A 25,449-nucleotide genomic window follows, 5' to 3' on the forward strand; every position below is an offset into this window, starting at 1 on the left:
AAGACTGCAGGTAAGCTAGCGTTGCACTGTGTACCTAATCTCGTCTGTAAATAAACGTGACTGCTTTCTTTTTGCTTATGTGTAAATAATAAATCCCATTACTCTTCTGTCCGTCTTCTCGTCTTATTCCTTTTCCTCTTTGCATTCGGTCGTTTTAGAGTTTTCCAGATTGGGCAGCTGCGGTGCGATACGGCCAAAGTTGGGGTGAATCGGGTGAGTTGGGGAAGAATCGGGGGAACTGTTAGTGTTAGGTCGCGGTAATACACCACCGCTCGGTCAATATAACATCTTAACCGCGATCAGTAACAATTGGTGTCTGGGAGTGAGATACGGACCCGAAGCGCGCTTAACGCGCTCAAAATTACAAGCTGCTGGAAATTTGTGTTGTTTTACAAAAACCCGAATTTTGAAATCGCGCCATGGCTGGTCAAGGCGATCGGATGCCGGTGGGTGAGCTAGAGGAGGGGTTAGGGGTAACCCAAGATCAAATGGAGGGGAGCAATGAGGAGGCGGTTGAGGGAGTATCAGACGCACAAGATGGCGTCCTCGCGCACGTGGTTGTTGCGGCACCAAATTTAGCCGCGCCCATGGTCGCGGTAGTCGAACCCGAGATGCCAATGAATTGGAACCTGTTTATGAAACAGATGATGGCCTTTATGGTAAAAACAGACGATAATTTCAAAGGGATGGATGCTCAGGGTGAGCGATTGGAGGGCCAAATGGGGATAATGAGGGACGAAGCGAGGGGTACCGTTGAGGGGTTAGACAAGAAATTTGGGAAGTTAGACAATAATTTTGAGGGGTTAGACAAGAAATTTGGGAATTTAGACAATAATTTTGAGGGGTTAGACAATGGGATAAAAGAGGTAAAGAATGGGTTAACGGGGGTGGAAAATAGAATGGCTGCCCAGGAGAATCAGTTAGAGGGGGTGAAAAATGGGTTAATGGGGTTAGAAAATAGGATGGAAGACAAATTGCGGGAAATAGGGGAACAATCTGCCAGGGAAATCAAACGAATGGGGAACCAGATAGAGGAGGTGCAAATCGGGTTAGAAAGTAAACTGGATGCTCAGAGGGATGAATTGGGACAGATGAGGGTGGCATCTACAAAAGAGATGGAGGAGATGAAAGAGGGGATACGACGAGGTGTAAGTGAGGAGGTTTCGGGGCTACGCGAGGAGGTAAAGCGAGGTGAGAAGCGTATGGAGAAAGAGGTGAGGAATAATACGGCAAAGTTACAAGGGGGAATAGAAGATCTGACGGAGGAGGTGGAACAGCTGACAGAGGGACAAACGGAGTTAGTGGAGCAGGTTCAAAGGAACACTGCGGTACTAGGAGGGTTAAAAGCGACACAAAGAGACATCAAGGAAGACTTGATAGCGACACAGAGGCAATGTCAGATGGTACGTGAGGGGCTGACAATGAGGTTGGACGAGGTGACAGAGATAATGGAGACAAAGGACCGGCAGGTGAGGATGCACATAGAGACGGTCACGGTAGCCTTAGAGGACGAACTTGAAGAGACGCACCGGGAAATAAAAGAGGTGAAGCAAAAATTTGAGGAAGTGGAAGAAGAGGTGAGTGAAATTAAGAAGGGACGGAGAGAAACTAAGAGGGAGATAAAGGAGGAAGTAATGGAATATGTGCAAGGTCGGTGCTCAACTCATGATGTGCTGCTCACTAATCAAATAAAGAGTTTGCAGGTGGCAAAGGAGGTGCGGAGACGAGGTGCCAAGGTGAGTGGCGATATAATCGAAAATGTACATGATGTGAGGAAAGCTTCAGTCGGCTTGGGGATTGGTTTGGATCCGGGTGTTCGTGAAAGGCCGTTGGTGAAGTGTGTGACAGGTCAGGTGTGCGAAAAAAGAGGTGTGCGAGAATGTCCGACCATGGGGTGTGTGAGGAAAAAGTGCGCGCCGACCAGTGAGTGTGCTGTCGAGAGTGAGTCGGTCGTAGCGCGTGTGCGAGGGGGTACATGGAAGCGCGGTGTGGTAAGTGTTACGGAGGAAGTAACGAAAGAGTGTGCGCAAGAGTGTGCGCGAGAAAGGTGTGTAACGGACGGGTGCATGAGGAAAGAGTGTGCTGTCGAGAGTAAGGGTGAGTGCGCTGTCAAGAATGGAGGTGAGAGTAGTGAGAGTGACACGGAGCGTGAGTTGGTTGTGACAGGTGAGCGAGGATGTACACCTGGAATGGAAGGATGCACACCTGGAATGGTACTGGTAGAGCGTGTGTGGGAATGCACACTTGAGGTGGTCGTGAGGCACGTGGTTGGGTGTGCGATTGAAAGCACACCTGTGATGGTCACAGAGGAGGTGACCGAGGAAGGGGCGCGAAGAGGTGTGTTGGTGAGGTGTGCGAGCGACGAATGTGTGCCAAGGTGTTCGGTGGTCAGGTGTGTGACCAAGTCGGTGAGAGGAATGAGTGTACCGAGGTGTGTAAGGAAAGGTACGAGGAGCATGGGAACAGCTGGAGGTAGTAGCAAGAAAGGGGTAGCGTATGCGTGTAAGCATGCAGGTGAGGCATCGACGGTAACCGGGTTAGCGGTTAGAGCGACTTTTAGCCGAATCGGGCCCTCGGTGCGTGCCGGGCTTCGCGTGCCGCGAGAACCAGCGGGGATCCGAGCCACGGCGGGTTCGAAAGGACCGCCGTACGCGATCCACGCTGGGCCTCGCTTGGAACGGCCGCGTCCGTGCTCCACTAGGCGGAGCAGGCAGCTCGATAGGAAGGGTCGTCATGGCGACCACTTTTTGTTGAGATGTGCCGGCAGGTCGAGATCGGGACATTGGATGGCTCCACGCCGAGGTGGTGCGTGGGATCTCGGCCCGGGTAAGCCCCCGTCCCTACCCTGAATGCGGGACGTATCCAGCCGCTGGCACAAAACAACCCGTATTCATTGCTCGGCTGTACGAAGCCGAGCTTTAGAAGGGAATTGGCGCACCGAGAGGATCTAATAAGTAGACGGGTGATGAGGATAGTGTTTTGGCCCCGAAATTAAAAAAAGCAAAATTGGATGATTGGTACGGTGATTGGCAAATTTTTGATTTATTGAATTTGGTGTGCCAAATTGATTGTAGGACTTCGGAGTTCCTCTCACGGTCCGGGGGTCACCGAGACCGGGTAGTCACCGGGAGGACCACGTAACAGAATTGGGGGCTCGTCCAAATTACGATTTGCGGATTCGCAATTGGGTCTACGTCCGGGATCTAAAATTGTATAAAATAATAAAATAATATTTTTATTAATTAAAATTTATTAATTAAGTATTAATTGGTAAATTTTTGGGGAAATTGGGGTAAAGTCTTGGGTGAAGGTTAACAGGTGTTAACGATAGGCACCATGGCGTTTGTGGCACAGAACTTTGCGGTAACCCCGAGTGAGGCACAGTTCCGAGCGTTACTAAAGTCGGACCTCTTGAAATTGGCCAAACATTTTAACTTGGAGGTCCGAACTAATTTGAGGAAAGCAGAGTTGCAGACCACGGTGATACAGTCTATGGTGGGATTAGGAACATGGGACGAGTTAGCCTGGCAGTGGCTACCCGAAGAACCAGAAGACGTTGAGCTCCGGAAACTGGAGTTGCAATTACGGAGCCAGGAACGGATCAAAGAAGAAGAAAGGAAAGCAGAAAAGGAAAGAGCAGAAGAAGAAAGGAAAGCAGAAGAGAGGAGAGAAGAGAAACAAGCAGAGGAAAGGAGAGTGGAACGAGAACTCCAGGAAAGTTTAAAAGAAGAGGAAAGGAAAGCAGAAGAGAGGAGAGAAGAGAAACAAGCAGAGGAAAGGAGAGTGGAACGAGAACTCCAGGAAAGGTTAGCAGAAGAAGAAAGGAAAGCAGAAAAGGAAAGAGCAGAAGAAGAAAGGAAAGCAGAAGAGAGGAGAGAAGAGAAACAAGCAGAGGAAAGGAGAGTGGAACGAGAACTCCAGGAAAGGTTAGAAGGAAGAAAAGCAAAGGAGAGGAGAGCTGCAAGGGACCTCGAAGCAGAGGAGAGAAAAGCGGAAAGGGAATTAAAGGAACGTGACATGGAGCTTCAGCAAGAAATTAAATTCAAGGAGCTGGAGTTAATGAGAGAACGGGTAGAGGGACCACCCTTGCTGACGGGGTCGACACCTAGCCAGAACACCTGGGATGTGGGCAGACATGTGAGGCTGGTTCCACCCTTCAGTGAAAAGGAAGTCGCTAAATTTTTTCCACACTTTGAGAAAGTGGCTCGACAGTTAAACTGGCTGGAGGAGGCCTGGACCATACTAGTACAAAGTGTGCTGGTGGGAAAAGCTCAAGAGATTTATTCGGCGCTACCAATGGACCAATGTGCAGATTATGAGGTATTGAAGAAGCACATCCTCAAAGCCTATGAGTTGGTTCCGGAAGCTTACCGGCAAAAATTCAGGAATGCCAGGAAGAGGGAGAGTGAGACCCATGTGGAGTTTGCCAGAGTGAAAGAAAACATGTTTGATCGGTGGTGTGAGTCAAAAGGAGTCGGGAAAGACTTCGAAACATTGCGTGACTCGATCCTGGTGGAGGAATTTCAACAGTGTGTCCACGAGGACATCAAAGTGTACCTGCAGGAAAAGAAAGTACCGAAGTTGTGGGACGCAGCCACCATGGCAGATGATTATGCCTTAACACACCGGATAGGGGTCCACGAACCTAACTCCTCGCCTAGATCTCCGCAGGGGAGGTGGGGAACAGCAGGTGCGGAGAACGACAATACATGGCGGCGGCCTCGAGAGGATTATGGGGACAACGCGGATACCCCACCTGTTCGAAATCAGAGGGCTGCGGGCCCAAGACAAACTTATTTTTCGGGGGGCCCGAGGCAGACCACGAGTTTCTCCTCCGGGCCTACTTGCGCTTTTTGCAAGAAACCTGGACACGATGTCCAGTTGTTACCTCATGAAAAGGGAAGACTCAGAGCGGAGTCCGACTAGTACAACTCCGAATGCGATGGCAAACGTAAGAAATCGCCCACAGAAGAGTTACCAACCATTTATTTATGAGGGGTTGGTCTCACTCCAGGGAGACTTGACTAACCCAAGACCGGTTAGGGTTTTGAGGGACACAGGAGCCCATCAATCCTTAATGCTTGAAGGCATTTTGCCATTGTCAAAGAGTACCGCAACTGGTGATAGTGTTCGGTTACAAGGGATCGGTGGCTGTGTTAGTGCTCCACTTCACGTCATCCATTTGGAATCCGATTTGGTGTCAGGACCGGTCACCGTCGGTTTACAAGCCACGCTTCCTGTAGAGGGAGTATCTGTGATTATCGGGAATGATTTGGCCGGGGGGCAAATTTATGGTAACCCGAGGGTTGGTAAAGAGCACAGCAGGGAAAATAACACACCACCAGCTCGGGATGGCGACAAAAGTTCCAAGTTATTTGTAAGGGGACTGAACTTCAACACAGAGGAAGAAGTTCTGACCTCTGTCTTCAACAGATATGGGCCGCTGGTGGAAGTGCGGGTGGTAAAAGACAGGGAAACGCAACGGTCAAGAGGGTTCGGCTTTGTCACGTTTGCAAGCACAAGAGACACCAGGGAGGCAGAGAAGAATTGGAATGGTAAGGATTTGGAGGATCGGACCATAACAGTAGGGAAGGCCTTTCATAGGCGTCGAGAGGTCTACAGAAGAGGACAACTTGGCAGTAGTTTTGGGGTTGGCAGCAGCCGATATTACTATGGAGGCTCCCAGAGTTACGGTGTTGTGAAGAACCATTCAGGTCCGCACAACTTAAGTCCAACGGTTTGGTTTAATTGCATTTAGATCATCACATCATTCCTGTAAGTAGAAATACACAATAAGCATACGATGCGACATCTCATAAAGCCATTCATATCAGTCAATGCAAGCAAGCTAGATATTCTATAAAGGCGTACCATTAACGAGGCTACCGATGTAACATGTCACAAGGGAGAAGTCTCGGAGCACTGACACAGCAACGGGTCTTATAGTCACGCCCCTAGCGGTGACAACAATGACAGCGAGCAGCGAGCATCCCCACCCGGGTTCAGTACGGATACGATTTCACTACATTCACCCCCCCCCCGTCAGAATTATACGGCCGCGTGGCTAAAAGCGAGTGAGCGTCAGCATGAATAGGGCACGGAGTATCAGTCGGCCCAACCGTATCGGGCCGGGCGGCGAATTTCTCTGCCAGCACGCGTTCGAAATTCCCCGGGTACGGCATCTCGTAACCCTGTATCCCCGGTGTCAGGGGCGTCAACAGGGTCGGGTGATGAAGGGGGTAACGCCAAGTCGTCGGACCCGGGCAGTCTCGACGGGGGGAGGGTCGGTGGACTGTCGGCGATGGGAGCGTCGGGAGAGGCCATAGTCTCATAGATGGGTTCGACCGGTTCGTCCGATTCCCTACTAAGGTCGTCGACCCCGCAAGGGGCAAGATGACGAACGGAGACAGTAGTCTCACGACCATCAGACGTCATCACACGAGCATGCTCAGGATTAGCCTGGAGAATCTGCACTTTGTCCACAAGGGGGTCGTACTTGCTCGCGCGAACCGCCCGTTTAAGGTAGGCCGGCCCGGGCCCAGCGAGCCAACTGGGCAAAGACCGTATACACCCCGAGCTCCTGGGGTGGTGGAAAAGTCGCTCGTGGGGAGTTTGGTTAGTTGCCGTACTCAGGAGTGCCCGGATTGAGTTCAACGCCGCAGGTAGCGACCAAGCCCATTTATCGAGGCCCCGGCCGTGGGTCCGGAGATGGAGCATGACGGCCCTCCAGATAATCCCGTTGAAGCGTTCGATCTGCCCATTAGCCTGGGGTCTGTACGGCGTGGTGTAACTAGACGCAATGTTGTTTTGGAGCAGATAGCCGCGCACCTCCTGAGACAAGAAGACTGCACCCCGGTCGGTATGGACATAGGCCGGGTAACCGAACATTGAGAACAAGTTCTGTAAGCATCGCATCACCGTGGCAGCAGTCATGTCCGCGCACATATAAGCAAAGGGGAATCGTGAGTACTCATCAACGATAGTGAGCAGATAGCGAGAGCCGCTCGACACCGGCAAAGGGCCCTTGAAATCCATCGCCAAGCGTTCCCACGGGCGTGTAGCCTTCACCAGAGTCCCCATAGGGGGGTTATAGAAACGCGGTTTGATTTCCGCGCAGATAGCGCAGTCGCGACAGATACGGCGGATATCGTCAATCGAGTAAGGGAGATTCCCACTCCGCACGAAATGAGCGAAACGCGTTACGCCGGGATGGCCCGCAGTAGCATGCAGCACCCGTAGGCCCTCCAACGAGGTGATACCAGCACATGTAGTCGGGCGTGATAAGGCATCGGCGGCCTGGTTATCCTTCCCTGGGCGATATTTGATGGTGTAACAGAAGTCGGCGAGTTCGATACGCCAGCGAGTGATTTTCTCGTTCTTAATGCGCTGGGCGTGTAAGGTGTCGTACATGAACGCAACGCTTTGCTGGTCCGTGATGATTTGGAAGCTCCGCCCGAGTAGGTACGGGCGCCATCGCCGAATAGACTCGACGATCGCATACGCTTCCTTTTCAACGGACGAGTGCCTCCGCTCAGCGGAGGTAAGAGTCCGTGAAAAGAAAGCCACGGGACGTCCCCCTTGGGAGAGGGTCGCCGCGATGGCCTGATCCGAGGCGTCACTTTCGAGGACGAACGAGCCGCTCTCGTCGATGGTCGCTACGGCGGCTCGGGCGATGTCGGTCTTAAGACCTTCAAAGGCCGTCAATGCGGCCGAACTCAGGGGAAAAGTGTCGCAGGCCACAAGGGGGCGAAGTTTCGCGGAGAAATTTTGCACCCATTTGGAGTAATGGGCGAACAGCCCAAGGTCGCGTTTCAGGGACGCCCGATCGCAGGGAGGGGCCATGTCGAGCAAAGGTCGCAGACGCTCCTTATCCGGAGAGACAGAGCCATGGGTCACGGTGTACCCCAGAAGATCTATGGTGCGTAGGGAGTATTGGCACTTATCCTCGTTCATCGTTAAGTGATACCGTTGCGCGACCTCAAGGAAGCGCTTCAGATTAGCATCATGGTGCTCTTGGTCATATCCACAAACCGTAAGGTTATCGAGGTAGACAAAAACATCGGTTAAGTGCTCCCGCGCAACGAGGTCATCCATGGCCCTCTGGAAACAAGTGACCCCGTTCGTTACCCCAAAAGGCAATCGTGTAAATTGGTACAACCGCTGCCCCGACTCGAAAGCGGTATAGATACGATCCGCCCTAGAGATAGGGATCTGGTGGTACGCACTACGGAGATCGAGAGTACTATAGACCGAATACTGGGACACTTGTTGCACTAGCGCGTCCATCCCCGGAAGGGGGTAGGCATCCAGCTGTGTAAAGCGGTTAATCGTTTGGGAATAGTCGATTACCATGCGTTTGCGATGGGCCTCGCTGCGCACCACTAAGACCTGGGCGCGCCAAGGCAACCTACTAGGTTCTATGATGCCGTCTTTCAAGAGCTGAGCCGTTTCGTCCGCAATGAATTGCATGTCCGCGTGAGAGTAGCGTCGCGATTTTACCGCGACAGGGGTACAGTCGGAGGTTAGATTGGGGAACAGCGAAAGCGGCCGGACGTCCATTTGCGCTAGGGCGCACACCGTTAGCGCGTCGTCCGCCCCCACAACAAGAGTGTCAGCCCCCCCCGAACTCCATTACCAGACGTCCATGCAGCTTAAGAAAATCGTGTCCTAGCAGAATATCAGCACATAATGCGGGTAAAACCATAAGGTGTACATCAGGGAAAACCCGTCCCTTTAGCACGAGTTTCAATCGGCATTCCCCTTTTGTGCTGAGCCGAAGTCCCTGGGAAGCCATGAAGATCCGTCTCGTAGACCGCCCGATCCGCCATCCATGCCTGAGCACAAGTCGCTGGTCGATAAAACTATCCGTAGATCCGGTATCCACCAAGGCCTGAACACAATGGCCCTCAACCATAAGGGGAATAAGGGCTTGAGCTAGGCCAGACGAGGCAGCTGGGAGCGGGACTGAGCCCCCCGAATGGGTCGGACCAGCCTCGCGGGTGGATCCTACACCAGCAGCAGTTTTGCGATCGTGGCCGGAGTCTGCGTTGACCATGGGGAATCCATTATCGTCATCAGAGGGCTTTCCCCAGCATTCCGGTGTTTCGCGATTCAAAATCCGACGAGGAAAGGCCTCCGTAGTATTTGTCATCGCCTTTTGACACTCCTGGCAGATAAAGGCTTCCGTAGTATCCGAAATCGCCTTTTGACATTTTTGGTCGCTTTGACAAAAGGCTTCCGTAGTATTCGAAATCGCCTTTTTACGTTTTTGGTCGCTTTGACAAAAGGCTTCCGTAGTATTCGAAAGCTGCCTTAACTCTTTTGACGTGGCGGGGGCCGCCGTTAGCTCGTGGACGACTCGAGGAGTACGAGGGGCTTGGCAAAGTGTCAAAGCCCCTTGCGTGGCCTGAGGTTTGGCCAAGGACACGGCCTTTGTCCCCGATGGAGAAGGAGACGGTGGTGGCTGTCCAGTGGCGCCAGTCAAGGCCGTCTGAGCGCCCAGCGGGCCGCAGAGAGGGGCCCTCCCCTTCGAAGTCGGGTAAGGCGCTGGGCTCGTGGGCTCTGCTATGAGCCCGTTCAAGGTTGCTGCGCCCGCGCGTCCGCGGCTGCGCGAGTCGAAGGGCCGCGAGCCGCGTGCCGTTTTCTTGCACACTTTCGCGTAATGTCCCTTTAGCGAGCACAAATGGCAAATAGCGTCACGTGCCGGACACACGACTCGGGCATGACGAGGCCCTCCACAAAAAAAACATGCGGCCCCGCGCAAGGCCTTGGGTCTGCTGGTCGAGACGGCAGCTGTCAGGGCAGGGTCATCCTCCGGAGCATCCCGGAGTTCAGCAGGCGGATCCACGTCCTCGTCAGTAGCACTCTCCGGCCGGGCGTGTAGTGAGGTACCCGCCAGAAGGCGCGTGCGATCATAGGCGTTCGATTGCATCCGCGCTTCAGTATACGCTGTCGCTTGCTCAACCGCCGTAGCGAAGGTCAGGTCGGTCTTCTCCAAGAGTTTGAGTCGTAGTTCCTGGGAGGAGACCCCTGCTATGAAGGCATCTAAAAGACGATCATCTTTAGCCTGCTCGGGAGTCCGTGGCTCCCTGACGCTGTCCAGCAAAAGCTGCCGGAGCTCTTGGGCGTAATGGTCCATAGCCTCGTTGGGCTGCTGCCGTCGCGTTTGCAGCAAATAACGCGCATACACAGGGCTTTTTTCTTTTATGTAAAGCCGCTTGAGCTCCGCGATGGTAAGATCATACGTCGTGCATTGAGCGATCGCGTGGTAGACCCGGTAGTCGATTTTCGAGTGTAATATCGCCAGCTTTGCGGCAGGCGTCGGAGCGGTCTCAGGCTCATCAAAGAGATGCTCCAGTTGTCGGAGCCAGTGCTTGAGTTGCAAGCCTCCGTCCGTGGCTTGTGGGTTGGCGCTGAAAATGGACACCGTCAGCGCCTTGTTGCCAGCCATGTCAGCAGATCTTAAATGCAATTAAGTGTTGTGAAGAACCATTCAGGTCCGCACAACTTAAGTCCAACGGTTTGGTTTAATTGCATTTAGATCATCACATCATTCCTGTAAGTAGAAATACACAATAAGCATACGATGCGACATCTCATAAAGCCATTCATATCAGTCAATGCAAGCAAGCTAGATATTCTATAAAGGCGTACCATTAACGAGGCTACCGATGTAACATGTCACAAGGGAGAAGTCTCGGAGCACTGACACAGCAACGGGTCTTATAGTCACGCCCCTAGCGGTGACAACAATGACAGCGAGCAGCGAGCATCCCCACCCGGGTTCAGTACGGATACGATTTCACTACATACGGCACCTCCCGAAAGAATGAATGTCAGAGCACTGGCCGAGAAAGAGACCGCCAGTCAGGTAACGGCTGGGACAAGGGGTCCCACCGTAACGGTTAGGAGTCTGGAGAGTTGAAGCACTATATACGGGGGAGCCGCCGAGCTGGGGCTCCTACACGGACTAACCGTGAACGCCATGTTCTTAAAGGCGTCCAGGTAGTGAACTTTCCTGCACGGACTAACCGTGAACTCCACATTCCTTAAGGCGTCCATGTAGGGAATATTCTGCTGGGCCTCCCGAAAAAAGTGCTATAGAGGTTTAAATTTGGGGGCTTTGGTCACCACCTCTTAACCGTCATTCCAGAGAAACTAGAAGTGGTTGACGGTTGGTCCAGAGGGAATTAATCTAGGGGATCGTGTGAAATTTTGTTGCTTTATTTTTAAGTGATGACTGTGCCCGGGGGGAACTGATGAGTTGGGGGGGGGGGGGGGCGGGTGAGTTATCTGGTTTGTTTATCCAAGTTGGCCGGCAAAGAAAGTTTTCGCTGGGTTCAAACTTTCTTTCTTGAAGGGGGGGAGTGTTACATATTTATGTGAATGTATGTGAATTACTATTCCGGGCTTTGCTTATCAATGTGTAGTCGATTAAAGGTTGTTGTGATTAAAGGGTCAGGAGCCCTTCTGAGAAAAAGGAGACCGGAAACGGAAGAAGAAAAGACACGAGGTCCTGGAGACGCGACGATTCTTCATCTTCCTCGCCGAGCTCGGACGCGAGGGGTGTTGATTGAGCAACGTAAGAGAATCGGCGTTTCAAAGCCCGTCTGGCGAGAGGAGTTACTGGGACGTGTAACTACCCTTTGACACGTCAAGTCACTGTGGGTTCGTGCACGAAACCAAGCAGCTGGCACAGTTCGCCTCGCCGTCTACAAGGCCGCGTACGGGTCGCACCTGGGCCCGCGCACGCTGGGCAAGCCGCGTGTTGCTTTGCCTGCTTTACATTATCCGCTTTGCTTGGCCAGGAGGTGTGCGCTGCAGCCGTTGTTCCCGGTACGGCACGTGCCCGGTGAAAGCACGTCAGGAAGGGTCCGTTCAACTGCCCACGTACGGAGACATTGACCACGGAGGGAGTCGGGAGTGGGGCTCACGTGAGGAATGTATAAGATGGCCATCTTAGAGTTAATATAGATGAGTTTACATCTTTGTCCTATTGATTGCTGATTGTTGATGGTTGATGGCTCGGGGAATATATCATTGATTATTCCGGATCCTTGGTGTGTGGTTTTTTTCTTGGTTGGAATTCATATTGATTGCGTTACGAAAGCGCATACATAATAAATCTTTCTGGCGGAGTTCCTCTCACGGTCCGGGGGTCACCGAGACCAGGTAGTCACCGGGAGGACCACGTAACAATGGTCACATAAATTTTCCTTGGTGAAGGTAAGCATCCATCTCCAATCTTACAAAGGAGTATGTCTTCATCATTCTTTGAGAAGGAGGGTGTATGCCAAGGATTAACTTCATCTTTTAGCCACAAATTTTCTTTCTCGAACCTCTTCCCAATTCCATTAGCACTCCTTTTGGGATGTGATCTGATCTTATCCTTTTACTCAGCCATATCTGAATCTGCTTTCCACACACACTGAATCAGATAGGGTACATCTTATCATAAAGTCACCATATTTTAACTAATCATATATTTCTTTTAACAGTTTCACATTCAACCATTTGTTGTTTTCCTTAAAACATTCAAAAGTTATATTCATTTATATGCATCACACAAATAATATTCAAATCAGGTATATATTTTACTACTAAACTAAGAATAACATTTAAAATTGCTTTCAAATCAATATCGTTTGAAAATTAAACTCATGCAGTTATTTTAACACTACTGCAAGGAAATAAATGCATTTATAATGAGTGTATATGATTAAAATCACAAACAGGAATATCTAATTCCCAACAAATCTTGCAAACAAGCAAACTATGCATAATGTATTATTATCATAGTCCTCCTCACTTTTTGTTTTTCTTTAACAGTGTAACTTGTGGTGATATGAGTTCACTGATCTGATAAAACTGATGCAATGCATAACATTTTCATTATGCCATCATCTTACTCTGCTGTGCGCATTTACAACATTACTTAATTCAATCTTTTAATCTCAGTATTATTCATATCATCATAAAATCTTTCTATCTTGGGTCCATATTTGTTTCCATTCTTAGCAATCTCCTATGGTTTATCAATTCGTTCCAAAATACCGCAACCAAAGGTTTTAACCAAAGCTCTACCAAACTATTTCCAATGTTGCCAGAACAGTTCCATTCACTGACGGAGATATATGATCATTGGTCGTCACCTTTGACCCATACCTTTTGTCAATTGACAAATCACCGTTCTGCCTCTGGATCATATCTGACATATTTTTTGAGGGGGATGATTTGTGATTTTTTTCATTTTTCATTTTTTTTTTCATTTTTCATTTCATTTTTCATTTTTTTTCATTTTTTTCATTTTTTTCATTTGTTTTCATTTTATGATTTGAATGGAAGTACGGGCCACCATCTATTGAAGAATTCCTAATTCCTACTACTAAACTCCAACAAAGAAAACTCCAACTTGTTTCTCACACAAGGTTTATTAAAGCTGTAGAGGGTTGTTACATAAACGAACTAATTCAAGATATTGACTAACTAATGAACAAACTAAACTTAACGAACCATCGTTCTGCCGGTCGTGGCAAAGCTTCACAGTCTTCTTCTGTTGCGCAGATCCCCCAGTTCCTTGGCCAGCGATCTATATAGCAAAGGCCTCTTTCCTTATATGAGCATGGAATTCAGAATTCCGCACAGGGCCTTTCGGCCCAGATAGCAAGACACTTGCAAAACTCTGGTTTCTATCTTGAAAAGTCCTAAGAGCTTTGGACAGCTGTTATCATTTACAAATGGCGAACACTCCATTATCTTATCTCCATAGGTCATTCCTTTATGACCTGTCCAGGATAGGAATGCACTTGGCTTTTTCCCTCCAGGTTTCATTTTTTACAGAGTTACACAGAAAAACACATTCTGGAAAAGAACAATATGAGAACATATATATGAGAACATGTATATTTGTATGCTTCCACAGTGGTGAACCCCGTCATAAGGTATCGTCACAAGATACTATTGGGAATGTGGAAGGAACTAAATACGGTATTCAAGATAAGGCCAAAGCTGACTTGTATAGAAGTACAATCGCATGATGTTAAGCTTAAACATAATGCTCCTTCTACTGTATCCTAAAATTTTGTTTTCCTTACTGTGTAGTATCTCTGCAGTGTGAAATTGAGGCAGACAAAAAATAGGCTTTTTTCAATAAGCACCTTTTGTTCACTGGACTAGTAATAAGTGTCTACAGCCATATTTAGCCATGTTGTGGAACGTCAATCGAGGCCCTCACTTATTTTCTCCCGCCCTCACTTTTTCACCTTTATGCGCTTTTAAATTTGTTTTCTCCGTTACCACCTGAGTGATTGGCCAAACTTTTAACACACATGAAGAATTTTTCTGAAACAAAGTTACGTGATGATTGGATGGAAAATGCAGCCAGCATTCCAAAAAGTCTGTTTTCTGTAGACATGGTTTGCAGGGTGTTTCACATATCAGAAATAAATGGCCTTGACCTCCCTACGCTCAGCCTTGGTCAAACAATGAAGATGCAAAATCAAGTAAAATAGGGTGGAACAGCAAGAGGCCTAAAAACCTTCCTGCTTTAGGTAAGGAGCATGTGCTGATCCTGTTCCTTTCCTGAAACCGACAAAAACCTGAGTCTTGGTTTTCTGGAAGAAAATTGTACCACATACAAGGCTTTCATCCGCAGCTCAATGGAGTACTGCTCCCCCCTCTGGGCTGGTGCTCCTGCCTCACACCTAGCTCGTCTTCACGCTGTTGAAACCAAAGCGTTCAGAATCATTGGAATCTCCCGCGATGACGCTATCTCCGAGGGCCTTTCACTCACTCACCGCAGGCAGGTTGGTGGTCTTTCCATCTTCTACCGACTCCTCTCCGGCCTAGCCCCCCCAGCCCTGTCTGTGCTCTGTCCCCCAAATATTCCTACAGGTCACACAAGATCTGCCTGCAACCCTCTTATGGTTAAACTGCCAAAATCAAGACTCTCTGCTCACCTTCACTCCTTCATTCCTCTTTTCTCCCGCCTCTGGAACAAACTCCCTCACTCTCTTCAATCCCACTCCTCCCTCCAGGTCTTTAAAACAGCTGTTCACCACCATCTCTTATCTTCCCCAATCCAAAACCTTGATCTTTACTACCCCCGCTAATTTCACCCCTAATCCACTTTTTTGAAATACCAACTGCTTTCCTGGAAGTCCTTGGTGTCCTTGCGTTTTATACCTATCCTGCCTCCCCCCAAGCCCTCTCCCTCCCACACATCTCCCGATGTCTCTGCTCTCAAATGTTGTGTTTGTGTGCTTCCTCCCCTTCTCTCCCCATCTTGTCTACCGCTCCCCTTTTTATATACATTGTTTGCTTGTTTGTTTGATTTGTTTGTTTGATAAATGTTAGCTCTTTCACGAGCCTCGATTCTGTATACAAAAAAGAAAAAGCTAATGAAGGCTAAAGCCTTTTCCTTAATGGAGAGAGCAATGAAACATGGATTTCAGGAGATATTGATAATAGTGGGTAGATGTATTTCATTCAAATACCTTAATACCTCAAATACCTTAAATAAATAATGGCCTTAAAGCTGAGAGATACCAACGTATAATTTTCTCCGAAAGACTTTGCAACTTATTCTACAAAAAACAAAAAACAGCATCACTGAAAAAAGCGAAAATTTATTTGTTGTAAAGATATATTCAAAAGACTCATATCCCTTTAGCATTATTTCTTCAGGACAGGAACAGTGAATTAAAGAAAAATAAAACCCAGTGTATAAAGAATAAACATGACGAAATTCATTGATTCGTGAAAGCACAGCAAACAACGTCTTGAGCTTGTCTGCCATGTTCATGCTGAAATAGCCAGATTTACAATCACAAGCATCCAAGGTAATGACGTAGCTCCATCAGAGTAACAATGAACATTCATTCTAAAGTGACTTTTGATAAGAAACAAAGCACAGTTGCCCCTTACACAAAATATTGTACAACAAAAATCTTTCTGACAAAGAACCTTTTGATAAAATCTAGTGACATGAGTGTTGGTTGTCGGCTACATCTTTTAGAAAGGCCAAAAACATTCAAATAATCTCACAGCTGTAATAAAACCCATCTCCTAACCAGGATTAAAATGTGATCCCCAAATTCTTATTGATATTTAAAACAATTGAAAATTTCTCATACATACATAAATATACAGTATACTGTGTGTGTGTATATATATATATAATAGGCTGATGCTGTCTATTTGTGCCACCCTGAAACACACCCAAACCAATGGGAAAGTTATAATTTTTTCAATCAGAGAAAAGGTTGAACCCAGGCGGTGTATATGCAACAGACCGTTGCCTCAATCACTCCCCAATTTATTTTTATTTGCTGTTAAGAATTAACCTCCCATTTTGAGCTCTTTCAACCAGCACAAGTATAAAAGGCTTCTTTTTTTTATATCGTGCTATTTTACCACAGGCTTCTGTAAGTTATAAAAACTCTCTGGTAAATCTAGTTGAATGCCTTGTTATCATAAGCAGAGCAGAGTGTATAAAGGGCTCTGATCAGAAGCATTTTCTTTTTTCTCTTCTGGATGAGGACTGTAACGACCCGTGCGGTGTTTGTTCAAATAAGGTCCCCATGATGGGTCTGGTCGGCAGGCAGTACGGAATTTCTATAGGGAGGAATGACAATTTGCAAGAATAAAATGAAAATACAAAATACAGGAAGCAATATAAAGAGAAAATTTTTTTTTTTTAATGCAGAACTCAAATAATCATGTTTACGACCACGGTCTTATTTGGCAGCATTCAGCAGGGCAGCTCAATTGGTTGCATGCTTGACAATGGACCTGTGGCATAGCTCAGCTAGAAATGTAACATGCTCAACAATGATCCTACAGGATGGTCGATTAATCATCAGGACGTTGATTGAGGTGTGCAAAGAGAGGCAGATGTTTCTGGGCGTTGACCGTTTGTCAGAGCAAAAAAGGGTCTGACGCTTTGACGAAGGATCAATGCCCAAAATGTCAGCTTCTGTTTGCATACCTCGATCAATATCCTGTTGATTTCATCCTTTTTTTTTATACCTGTCTGCTGACACAATGTGACAATGGCCTTCACCAGCAAGATAATCATCATCATCATACTGCCATGTCCTATGTGGAGTGTTGGTGCTGCTGAAGCAGTTACTGAGTGACAATTCTGGTTGCGTCACCACTCCGACTCAAGAAGTCAGGGCAGGAAATTGGAATTTGGTCAAGGTGCCGGCGATAGCTCGCCTACTCTTTACGAAGGACACCGTGGGATCTTTAACGTCCACGAACTATTGCAGGCAGACAGGACGCTCAGTTCAACGTCCATCCTTGGGACGGTACACACATTGACCAGTCCATATAGGAAGCCAAATAAAAATAGCATCAGAAGACGACAAGAAAATCGTGTTTGTTTGTTTTTTTTTTTTTTTTGTTTTTTTTTTTTTTTTGTATACAAGGTCGAGGCTCGTGAAAGAGCGAACATTAATCACACAGAAAGACAAACCGACACATAAAACATATAACATAGGGAGCGGTAGACAAGATGGGGAGAGAGGGGGAAGGACACAAACACAACATTTGAGAGCAGGGACCGAGAGACATGGAGACATCGAGAGATCTGAGAGAGGGCGAGGGCTTTGGGGGGGGGGGGGGGGGGGCGTGGGAAGGGGGCGGTGGGAGAGGTATAAAACATATGGACACTGCCAGGACTTCCAGGAAAGAAGTTGGAATTTCAAACAAGGTGGATCTGGGGTGAATTAGCGGGGGTAGAAAAGATCAAGGTTTTGGATGGGGGAAGATAAGAGATGGTGGTGAACAGCTGTTTTAAAGACCTGGAGGGAGGAGTGGGATTGAAGGGAGTGTGGGAGTTTGTTCCAGAGGCGGGAGAAAAGAGGAATGAAAGAGTGAAGGTGAGCAGAGAGCCGAGATTTCGGCAGTTTAACCATCAGAGGGTTGCTGGCAGATCTTGTGCGACCTGTAGGAATATTTGGGGGACAGAGCACAGAGAGAGCTGGGGGTGCAAGGCCGGAGAGGAGTCGGTAGAAGACAGAAAGACCACCTACCTGCCTGCGGTGAGTGAGTGAAAGGCCCTCAGAGATAGCTTCATCGCGGGAGATTCCAATAATTCTGAAAGCTTTGGTTTCAACAGCGTGAAGCCGAGCTAGGTGTGAGGCAGGAGCACCGGCCCATAGGGGAGAACAGTATTCCATTGAGCTGCGGATGAAAGCCTTGTATGTGGTGAGGAGCTCAGGTGTGCCGAGGAAGGACTTCGCACGACGGAGGATGCCCAGTCGGCGACTGGCTTTGGAGGCCAGCTTGGAAATGTGGTTTTCCCAAGAAAGATCATGGCAGATAGTGAGACCCAAAATCTTGAGCGACAGAACTTCTTGGAGAGGATTGTTGAGAAAGTAGATGGGAGGGTTGTCCAGTCGATCTTTTCGGAGAGACATAGTAAGAGTGTGAGATTTGTCAGGATTGAAAGACATGTTCCACTTGTTTGACCAGTCTGTGATTTTGTCCAGGTCTTCAGAGAGTGAGGAGGCAGCAGACTGCCGATCTGAGGGAAGAGGAATGGAGCGGCAGAGAGTGGAGTCATCAGCAAAGAGATAGAGAGGATTTTCGAGAGAGTCAGAGAGATCATTGATGAAGACCAGAAAAAGCACGGGGCCCAGAACACTGCCTTGGGGAACTCCAGCCTGAACAGGAAGAGTAGATGAGAGAAACCCATTCAGGGCCACACGTTGACGACGACTAGAGAGGAAGTCCGCCAGCCATGCGTGGAGATTTCCATGGATACCAAAGGAGGAGAGTTTGGTGAGCAGAGCGGGGTGCCAGACCGTGTCGAAGGCACGTGATATGTCGAGGGAGACAGCTCTAATTTCCTGTTTGGCATTGAGGACCTCCATCCATTGTTGAGACAGCAGAAGCAGCATGTCCAGAGTAGAGTGACCTGGTCTGAAACCAAATTGATGATCAGAGATCAAGCCATTGGAGAAGAGGAAAGATTTCATATCCGAAGCAATGATGGATTCCATGACTTTGCTGATAATTGGGAGAAGGCTGATTGGTCTGTAGTTGCTAGGATCTGTTTTTGCACCTTTTTTGTGCAAAGCGGTGATGTTGGCTGATTTCCAAGCAGATGGCAGTTGACCTTGAGCAAAAGAGAGGGTGAAGAGAACAGAGAGAGGGTGAGATAGAGCAGCAGAGCAGGATTTTAGGACCCGTGGGCTGATGCCGTCGGGTCCAGTTGCAGAATCAGAGTCGAGGGTTGACAGAAACTTTTCCACCTTGTCAGGAGGAAAGGACACGGAGTCCAGGAGCAGCAGGGTACGACTGGGTATGGTGGGTACAGAGAGGGATGGGTTTGGGACACAAGATTTAGAGGCAAACACAGAGTTGAGGCATTCAGCTTTTTCACGTGCGGAGTCAGCTGTGTAGCCGTTTGAGGTAAGGGAGGGGATGGAGGGGGAACAAACACCAGAAACGGATTTGACCAGACGCCACCAGGATTTGGAAGAGGGAGACAGATAAGAGAGTTCGGTCTTGAGAACGGAGAGATATTGTTTCCTGGCTCTCCTGAGGGTGGACACACACTTGTTTCGGGCTTTGTGAAAGGAAATGAGATTTCCTTCCGTTGGATTTGCTTTCCAGGAGACGAAGGCAAGTTGTTTCTGGGCAACAGCCTCACCACAAGATTCCGTGTACCATGGACGGGAGGAAGGGTATGACAACTGAAGACGAGATGGGATAAATCTGTGCATGAGAGAGAGCAATTTACTTTGGAAGAATTCCCAGGATGAGTTGATGTCAGAGGTGGTAGAGATGGGAGACCAGTCCAGATGATTGATGGCTGCTTGAAGACCGTGCCAGTTGGCCTGAGTGAAATGCCAGACTCGTCGACGCTGAGCAGGCTCCCTGAGGATGGTCAGAGAGATGTCCACTTTAACAAGGACATGATCAGATGATCCGATCGGAGCAGAAGAAGAGCAGCAGACATTTTCAGGGAAGTTAGTCATAACCAAGTCCAGAAGAGAAGATGTTCCGTTGACTGAGATCCGGGTCGGGAAATTGACAGATTGTGTCAGTCCCAGTGAGTCGCAGAAGTCCTTTGCTGAGGAGCCATGGCTGGTGAGAGAGGTACCCACACCCAGCCAACTGGCATGATGACAGTTGAAATCACCACATATGAGGAAGAGAGAGTTGGGATGAGTAGATAGAAGTTGGTCCATATCATCAGACAGCTAGATGTAGATGGAGTCATCACTGTTTGGTGGACGGTACAACACACATATGAACAAGAGGTGGGAGCGAAGGGGAAGCCGTAGCCAGAGGTATTCCTGGGGGTGAGGTGGAGAGAGTGCAGTGCAGGGCGAGTGAGGAAGAGAGTTTTTGATAAAGATAGCAACCCCGCCTCCAGGACGAGGCTCAGGTCTATCATACCGGAGGAGGGAGTAGCCCGGGAGAGATACTATGGAATCAGAGACATCATAAAGGAGGAAAGTTTCTGTTAAGCAGATCACGTCTGGTTTGACAGAAGCAACCTGTATGGAGAGATCAGTTAAGTTTGAACGAAGGCCCCGGATGTTTGAGGTCCATACCGTTAATGAAGAGGAAGGGGGAGCATCAGATACAGAACAGGGGGGAGGAGGGGTAGGGTAAGATGTGGAAGAGGTGGAAGAGGTAGGGAGAGCTGTTGAAGGTGTGTCAGAGATTTCAGAATAGCTCGGAGAAAGGGAAGGATGGGGCGGACAAAAGGTTTGATGGTGATTGGGTGAGCCACAATGAGGTGTTATTTGAGGAGGGGGAAGAGCGAGGCAGAAGGTTGGGGGAGATGGAGGTGAGAGTTTGAAGGGGGAAGAAGCGGGGAGGACGCTTTGAGGAGGGGGAGTGAGAGGGGGGAAATTGAGAGGCAATGAGGGTGGGGAGATTTGAAGGGGAGGGGTGAGGGGGAAGTTTGGGAGGGAAGGGGCAAGGGGAGGGATTTGAAAGGGATGGGATATGGGGGAGATTTGGAGGGGAGGGGTGAGGCAGGAGTCTAGGAGGGGAGGGGCGAGGGGGCGTCTTGGCGGGGAGGGGTGAGGGGGTCGTTTAGGAGGGAGGGGGGCAAGGGGGGAGATTTGAAAGGGATGGGTGATGGGGAAGATTTGGAGGGGAGGGGTGATGGGGAAGATTTGGAGGGGAGGGGTTATGGGGAAGATTTGGAGGGGAGGGGTGAGATTGGATTTTTGAAAGTGTACGATTTATGGGAAACGAACATTTATTGCAAAATGAGTTGCTTGTGACCTTCGAGTTAAAAATACGTTTAAGGACGCTGGATGGAGGATGGAGTGCAGGAGAGTTTAGGGAATGTAGAAAAAAGGCACTATAGGAGATGGATATTTTTTTTGGGATGAATTGATTTGGTGAGCAAGTCGAAAGCAGCCTTTTAAAGAAGAAGAAGAAAAAGGTGTTATAAAATATGACGGAATACATAACTTGAGGGGAAAGTGTAAACATTGAAGGTTAATGAGTGAAAACTATCTGGGGAAATGGGGGAGAAACACGTGGTCGAAGAACGAACGAACGAATAAGAAATAGATTTCACATACAAAAAAAAAATAGATTTCATGATGTGAAGGGCAAAACGATGACAAGCCATATATATTGAAGATATTGAAATTTGGTTGAAGCAGGTTTTCAGCAACCCTGAATCAAGAAAAACTGAGCGGCAATTTTTTTTCAATGAACTGGAATGTTGCAAACCAGGTAATCAAGGGGAGATCATCAAGTAGGTGTACAAAGGATAAAGTTTCAATTTCTTAACAATATAAATTCTGGCTGTTTGTGTGGGCCAACAACTGGCATAGACAGGAGTAGTACTACACAGTGCACTCAGAAAGTATTCAGAGACCCCTTCACTTTTTTCACATATTCTTATGTTGCAGCATTACGCTGAAATTGTACAAATTCATTTTTTCCCTCATCAATCAACACTCAATACCCCATAATGACAAAGAGAAAACAGGATTTTAGAAAGTTTTGCAAACTTATTAAAAAGAAAAACTGAAATATCACATTTACATAAGCATTCAGACCATTTGCTATGACACTTGAAATTTAGCTCAGGTGCCTTCCATTTCTCTTGATCATCTGAGATGTTTCCACACCTTGGAGTCCACCTGTGGTAAATTCAATTGATTGGACATGATTTGGAAAGGCACACACCTGTCTATATAAGGTCTCACAGCTGACAATGCATATCATAGCAAAAACCAAGCCATGAGGTCAAAGGAACTGCCGACAGAGCTCAGAGACAGGATTGCGTCGAGGCACAGATCTGGGGAAGCCTAGAAAAAAATCTCTGCTGCATTGAAGGTTCCAAAGAGCACGGTGGCCTCCATAATTCTTAAATGGAAGAAGTTTGGAACAACCAGGACTCTACCTAGAGCTGGCCGCCCGGCCAAACTGAGCAATCGGGGGAGAAGGGTCTTGGTAAGAGAGGTGAACAAGAACCCGATGGTCACTCTGCCTGAGCTCAAGAGATCCTGCGTGGAGATGGGAGAAACTTCCAGAAGGACAACCATCACTGCAACACTCCACCGATCTGGGATTTATGGCGGAGTGGCCAGACGGAAGCCTCCCCTCAATGAAAGAGATGAAAGCCCGCCTGGAGTTTGCAAAAAAGCACCTAAAGGACTCACACTGTGAAAAACAAGATTCTGTGGGCTTTCCTGTCTTTCATTGAGGGGAGGCTTCCGTCTGGCCACTCCGCCATAAATCCCAGATCGGTGGAGTGTTGCAGTGATGGTTGTCCTTCTGGAAGTTTCTCCCATGTGCACACAAGATCTCTGGAGCTCAGCCAGAGTGACCATCGGGTTCTTGGTCACCTCTCTTACCAAGGCCCTTCTCCCCAGATTGCTCAGTTTGGCCGGGCAGCCAGCTCTAGGAAGGGTCTTGGTTGTTCCAAGATTCTTCCATTTAAGAATTATGGAGGCCACTGTGCTCTTGGGAACCTTCAATGCAGCAGAGATTTTTTGTAGGCTTCCCCAAATCTGTGCCTCGACACAATCCTGTCTCTGAGCTCTGCAGGCAGTTGCTTCGACCTCATGGCTTGGTTTTTGCTGATATGCATTGTCAGCTGTGAGACCTTATATAGACAGGTGTGTGCCTTTCGAAATCATGTCCAATCAATTGAATTTACCACAGGTGGACTCCAATCAAGGTGTAGAAACATCTCAAAGATGATCAAGAGAAACGGGAGGCACCTGCGCTAAATTTCAAGTGTCATTGCAAAGGGTATGAATACTTATGTCAATGTGATATTTCAGTTTTTTCTTTTTCATAAATTTGCAAAACTTTCCAAAACCCTGTTTTCTCTTTGTCATTACTAGGGCATGCCCGTACTATATATAAGCTAGGACGTGCCCGTACGTGGGTGCCCGTTCCTTGCCAAAAAAAAAAAAAAAAAATTTGTGTAGGGGTGTGTGTGTGTAAACATCCTAGGGCGTGCCCGTACGTGGGTGCAAAAAAACATGCGTGCAAACACCAACAACAAAAAAAAACTTTGAAACCACGTGGCAGTAACGACCACAGAACCCCCCCCCCTCTATTTACATGAATGGTTTGGTCCATTCGCAACGACCACAGAACCCCCCCCTCTATTTACATGCAATGGTTTGGTCCATTCGCAACGCCAAAGCGAACGGCGAACGGCTAAATCGCCATAGCTCGGTAAGTACTTGTCCGATTAATTTCAAACCTTGAAAAGGCACATCCTCGGGTCCTCAGCAATATACCTGGCAAGTTTAAAGTATATCGGACCCGTGGTTGTCGAGAAACAGCGGTCACAGACAAACAAACAAACGTACAAACGTACAAACAAACACACAGAGATTACTGGAATTATAGATAGATGAGATGTTGAGTGTAGATTGATGAGGGAAAAAATGAATTTAAACGATTTCAGCATAAGGCTGCAACATAACAAAATGTGAAAAACTGAAGGGGTCTGAATACTTTCTGAATGCACTGTTGTTACATATTTATGGGAATGTATGTGAATTACTATTCAGGTCTTTGCTTATCAATGTGTAGTCGATTAAGGGTTGTTGTGGTTGGAGGGTCAGGAGCCCTTCTGGAAAAAGAGACCGGAAATGGAAGAAGAAAGACACGAGGTCGAGAGAAGCGACGAGGATTCTTCTTCCTCGCCCCGCTCCGACGAGAGGTGGGATCGATATTGAGCCGTGTGGAAAAGCGGCGTTCCCAAGCCCGTCTGGCGAGAGGAGTTACCGGGACGGGTACCTACCCGGTGGACACGTCAAGCTGCCGTGGGGCCGTACACCGACCCAGCGTCTGGCACCGTTCGCGGCACCGTCTACAAAGACGCGTACGGGTTGCACGTTGGGGCCTACCACGCATTGCAAGCGGCGTGTGGCTTTTGCCTGCTTTACAGTACCCGCTTCGCGTGGCCAGGAGGGGGCTGCAGCCGTGGTGCCCGGTACGATACCTGCCCGGTGGAAAAACGTCCACCCGGGGTTCGTTCAACCGCCCGAGTGCGGCGAAGCCGACCAGCATCTTGGTCAGGAGGGGCCCAGAGACATTGTGAGGGACAGAGACCAAAGGGGGTCGTGAGTACAAAAGGGGACACACGTATGTAAGATGGCCATCTTAATCATCGAGGGGATTGATTGTTGAGGGTGAATTGTGGATGGTGGATTGCTCGGGGAATATATCCTTGATTGTATCATTGAAATTGTATGGTATCATTACCCTTGAAATATATCATTGAAAATCAGTTTTCTCTTGGGTGGAATTCATAGGGATTGCGTTGCGAAAGCGCATATATAATACAACTTTCTGGCGAAGTTCCTCTCACGGTCCGGGGGTCACCGAGACCAGGTAGTCACCGAGGGGACCACGTAACAGAATTGGGGGCTCGTCCAAATTACGATTTGCGGATTCGCAATTGGGTCTACGTCCGGGATCTAAAATTGTATAAAATTATAAAATAATATTTTTATTAATTAAAATTTATTAATTAAGTATTAATTGGTAAATTTTTGGGGAAATTGGGGGTAAAGTATTGGGTGAAGGTTAACAGGTGTTAACGATAGGCACCATGGCGTTTGTGGCACAGAACTTTGCGGTAACCCCGAGTGAGGCACAGTTCCGAGCGTTACTAAAGTCGGACCTCTTGAAATTGGCCAAACATTTTAACTTGGAGGTCCGAACTAATTTGAGGAAGGCAGAGTTGCAGGCCACGGTGATACAATCTATGGTGGGATTAGGAACATGGGACGAGTTAGCCTGGGAGTGGCTACCCGAAGAACCAGAAGACGTTGAGCTCCGGAAACTGGAGTTGCAATTACGGAGCCAGGAACGGATCAAAGAAGAAGAAAGGAAAGCGGAAAAGGAAAGAGCAGAAGAAGAAAGGAAAGCAGAAAAGGAAAGAAAAGAAGAAGAAAGGAAAGCAGAGGAGAGGAGAGAAGAGAAACA

General features: G+C 48.2%; 1 protein-coding gene across 1 annotated transcript in view; it reads right to left on the reverse strand.

Annotated features, from left to right (window-relative positions):
- Positions 1-15,606: 15,606 nt before the first annotated feature.
- LOC137418771 (sodium- and chloride-dependent neutral and basic amino acid transporter B(0+)-like) overlaps positions 15,607-25,449 on the reverse strand; it is a 193,619-nt gene continuing 183,776 nt past the window's right edge. The window contains exon 14 of the mRNA XM_078776390.1: positions 15,607-16,614. Within this exon, the coding sequence (XP_078632516.1) occupies positions 16,471-16,614 (144 nt within the window). The 3' untranslated portion in view covers positions 15,607-16,470. The remainder of the gene's footprint in view (positions 16,615-25,449) is intronic.

Source organism: Myxine glutinosa, chromosome 4, assembly GCF_964187855.1.
Source record: "Myxine glutinosa chromosome 4, kmMyxGlut1.1, whole genome shotgun sequence".
Classification (NCBI taxonomy): domain Eukaryota; kingdom Metazoa; phylum Chordata; class Myxini; order Myxiniformes; family Myxinidae; genus Myxine; species Myxine glutinosa.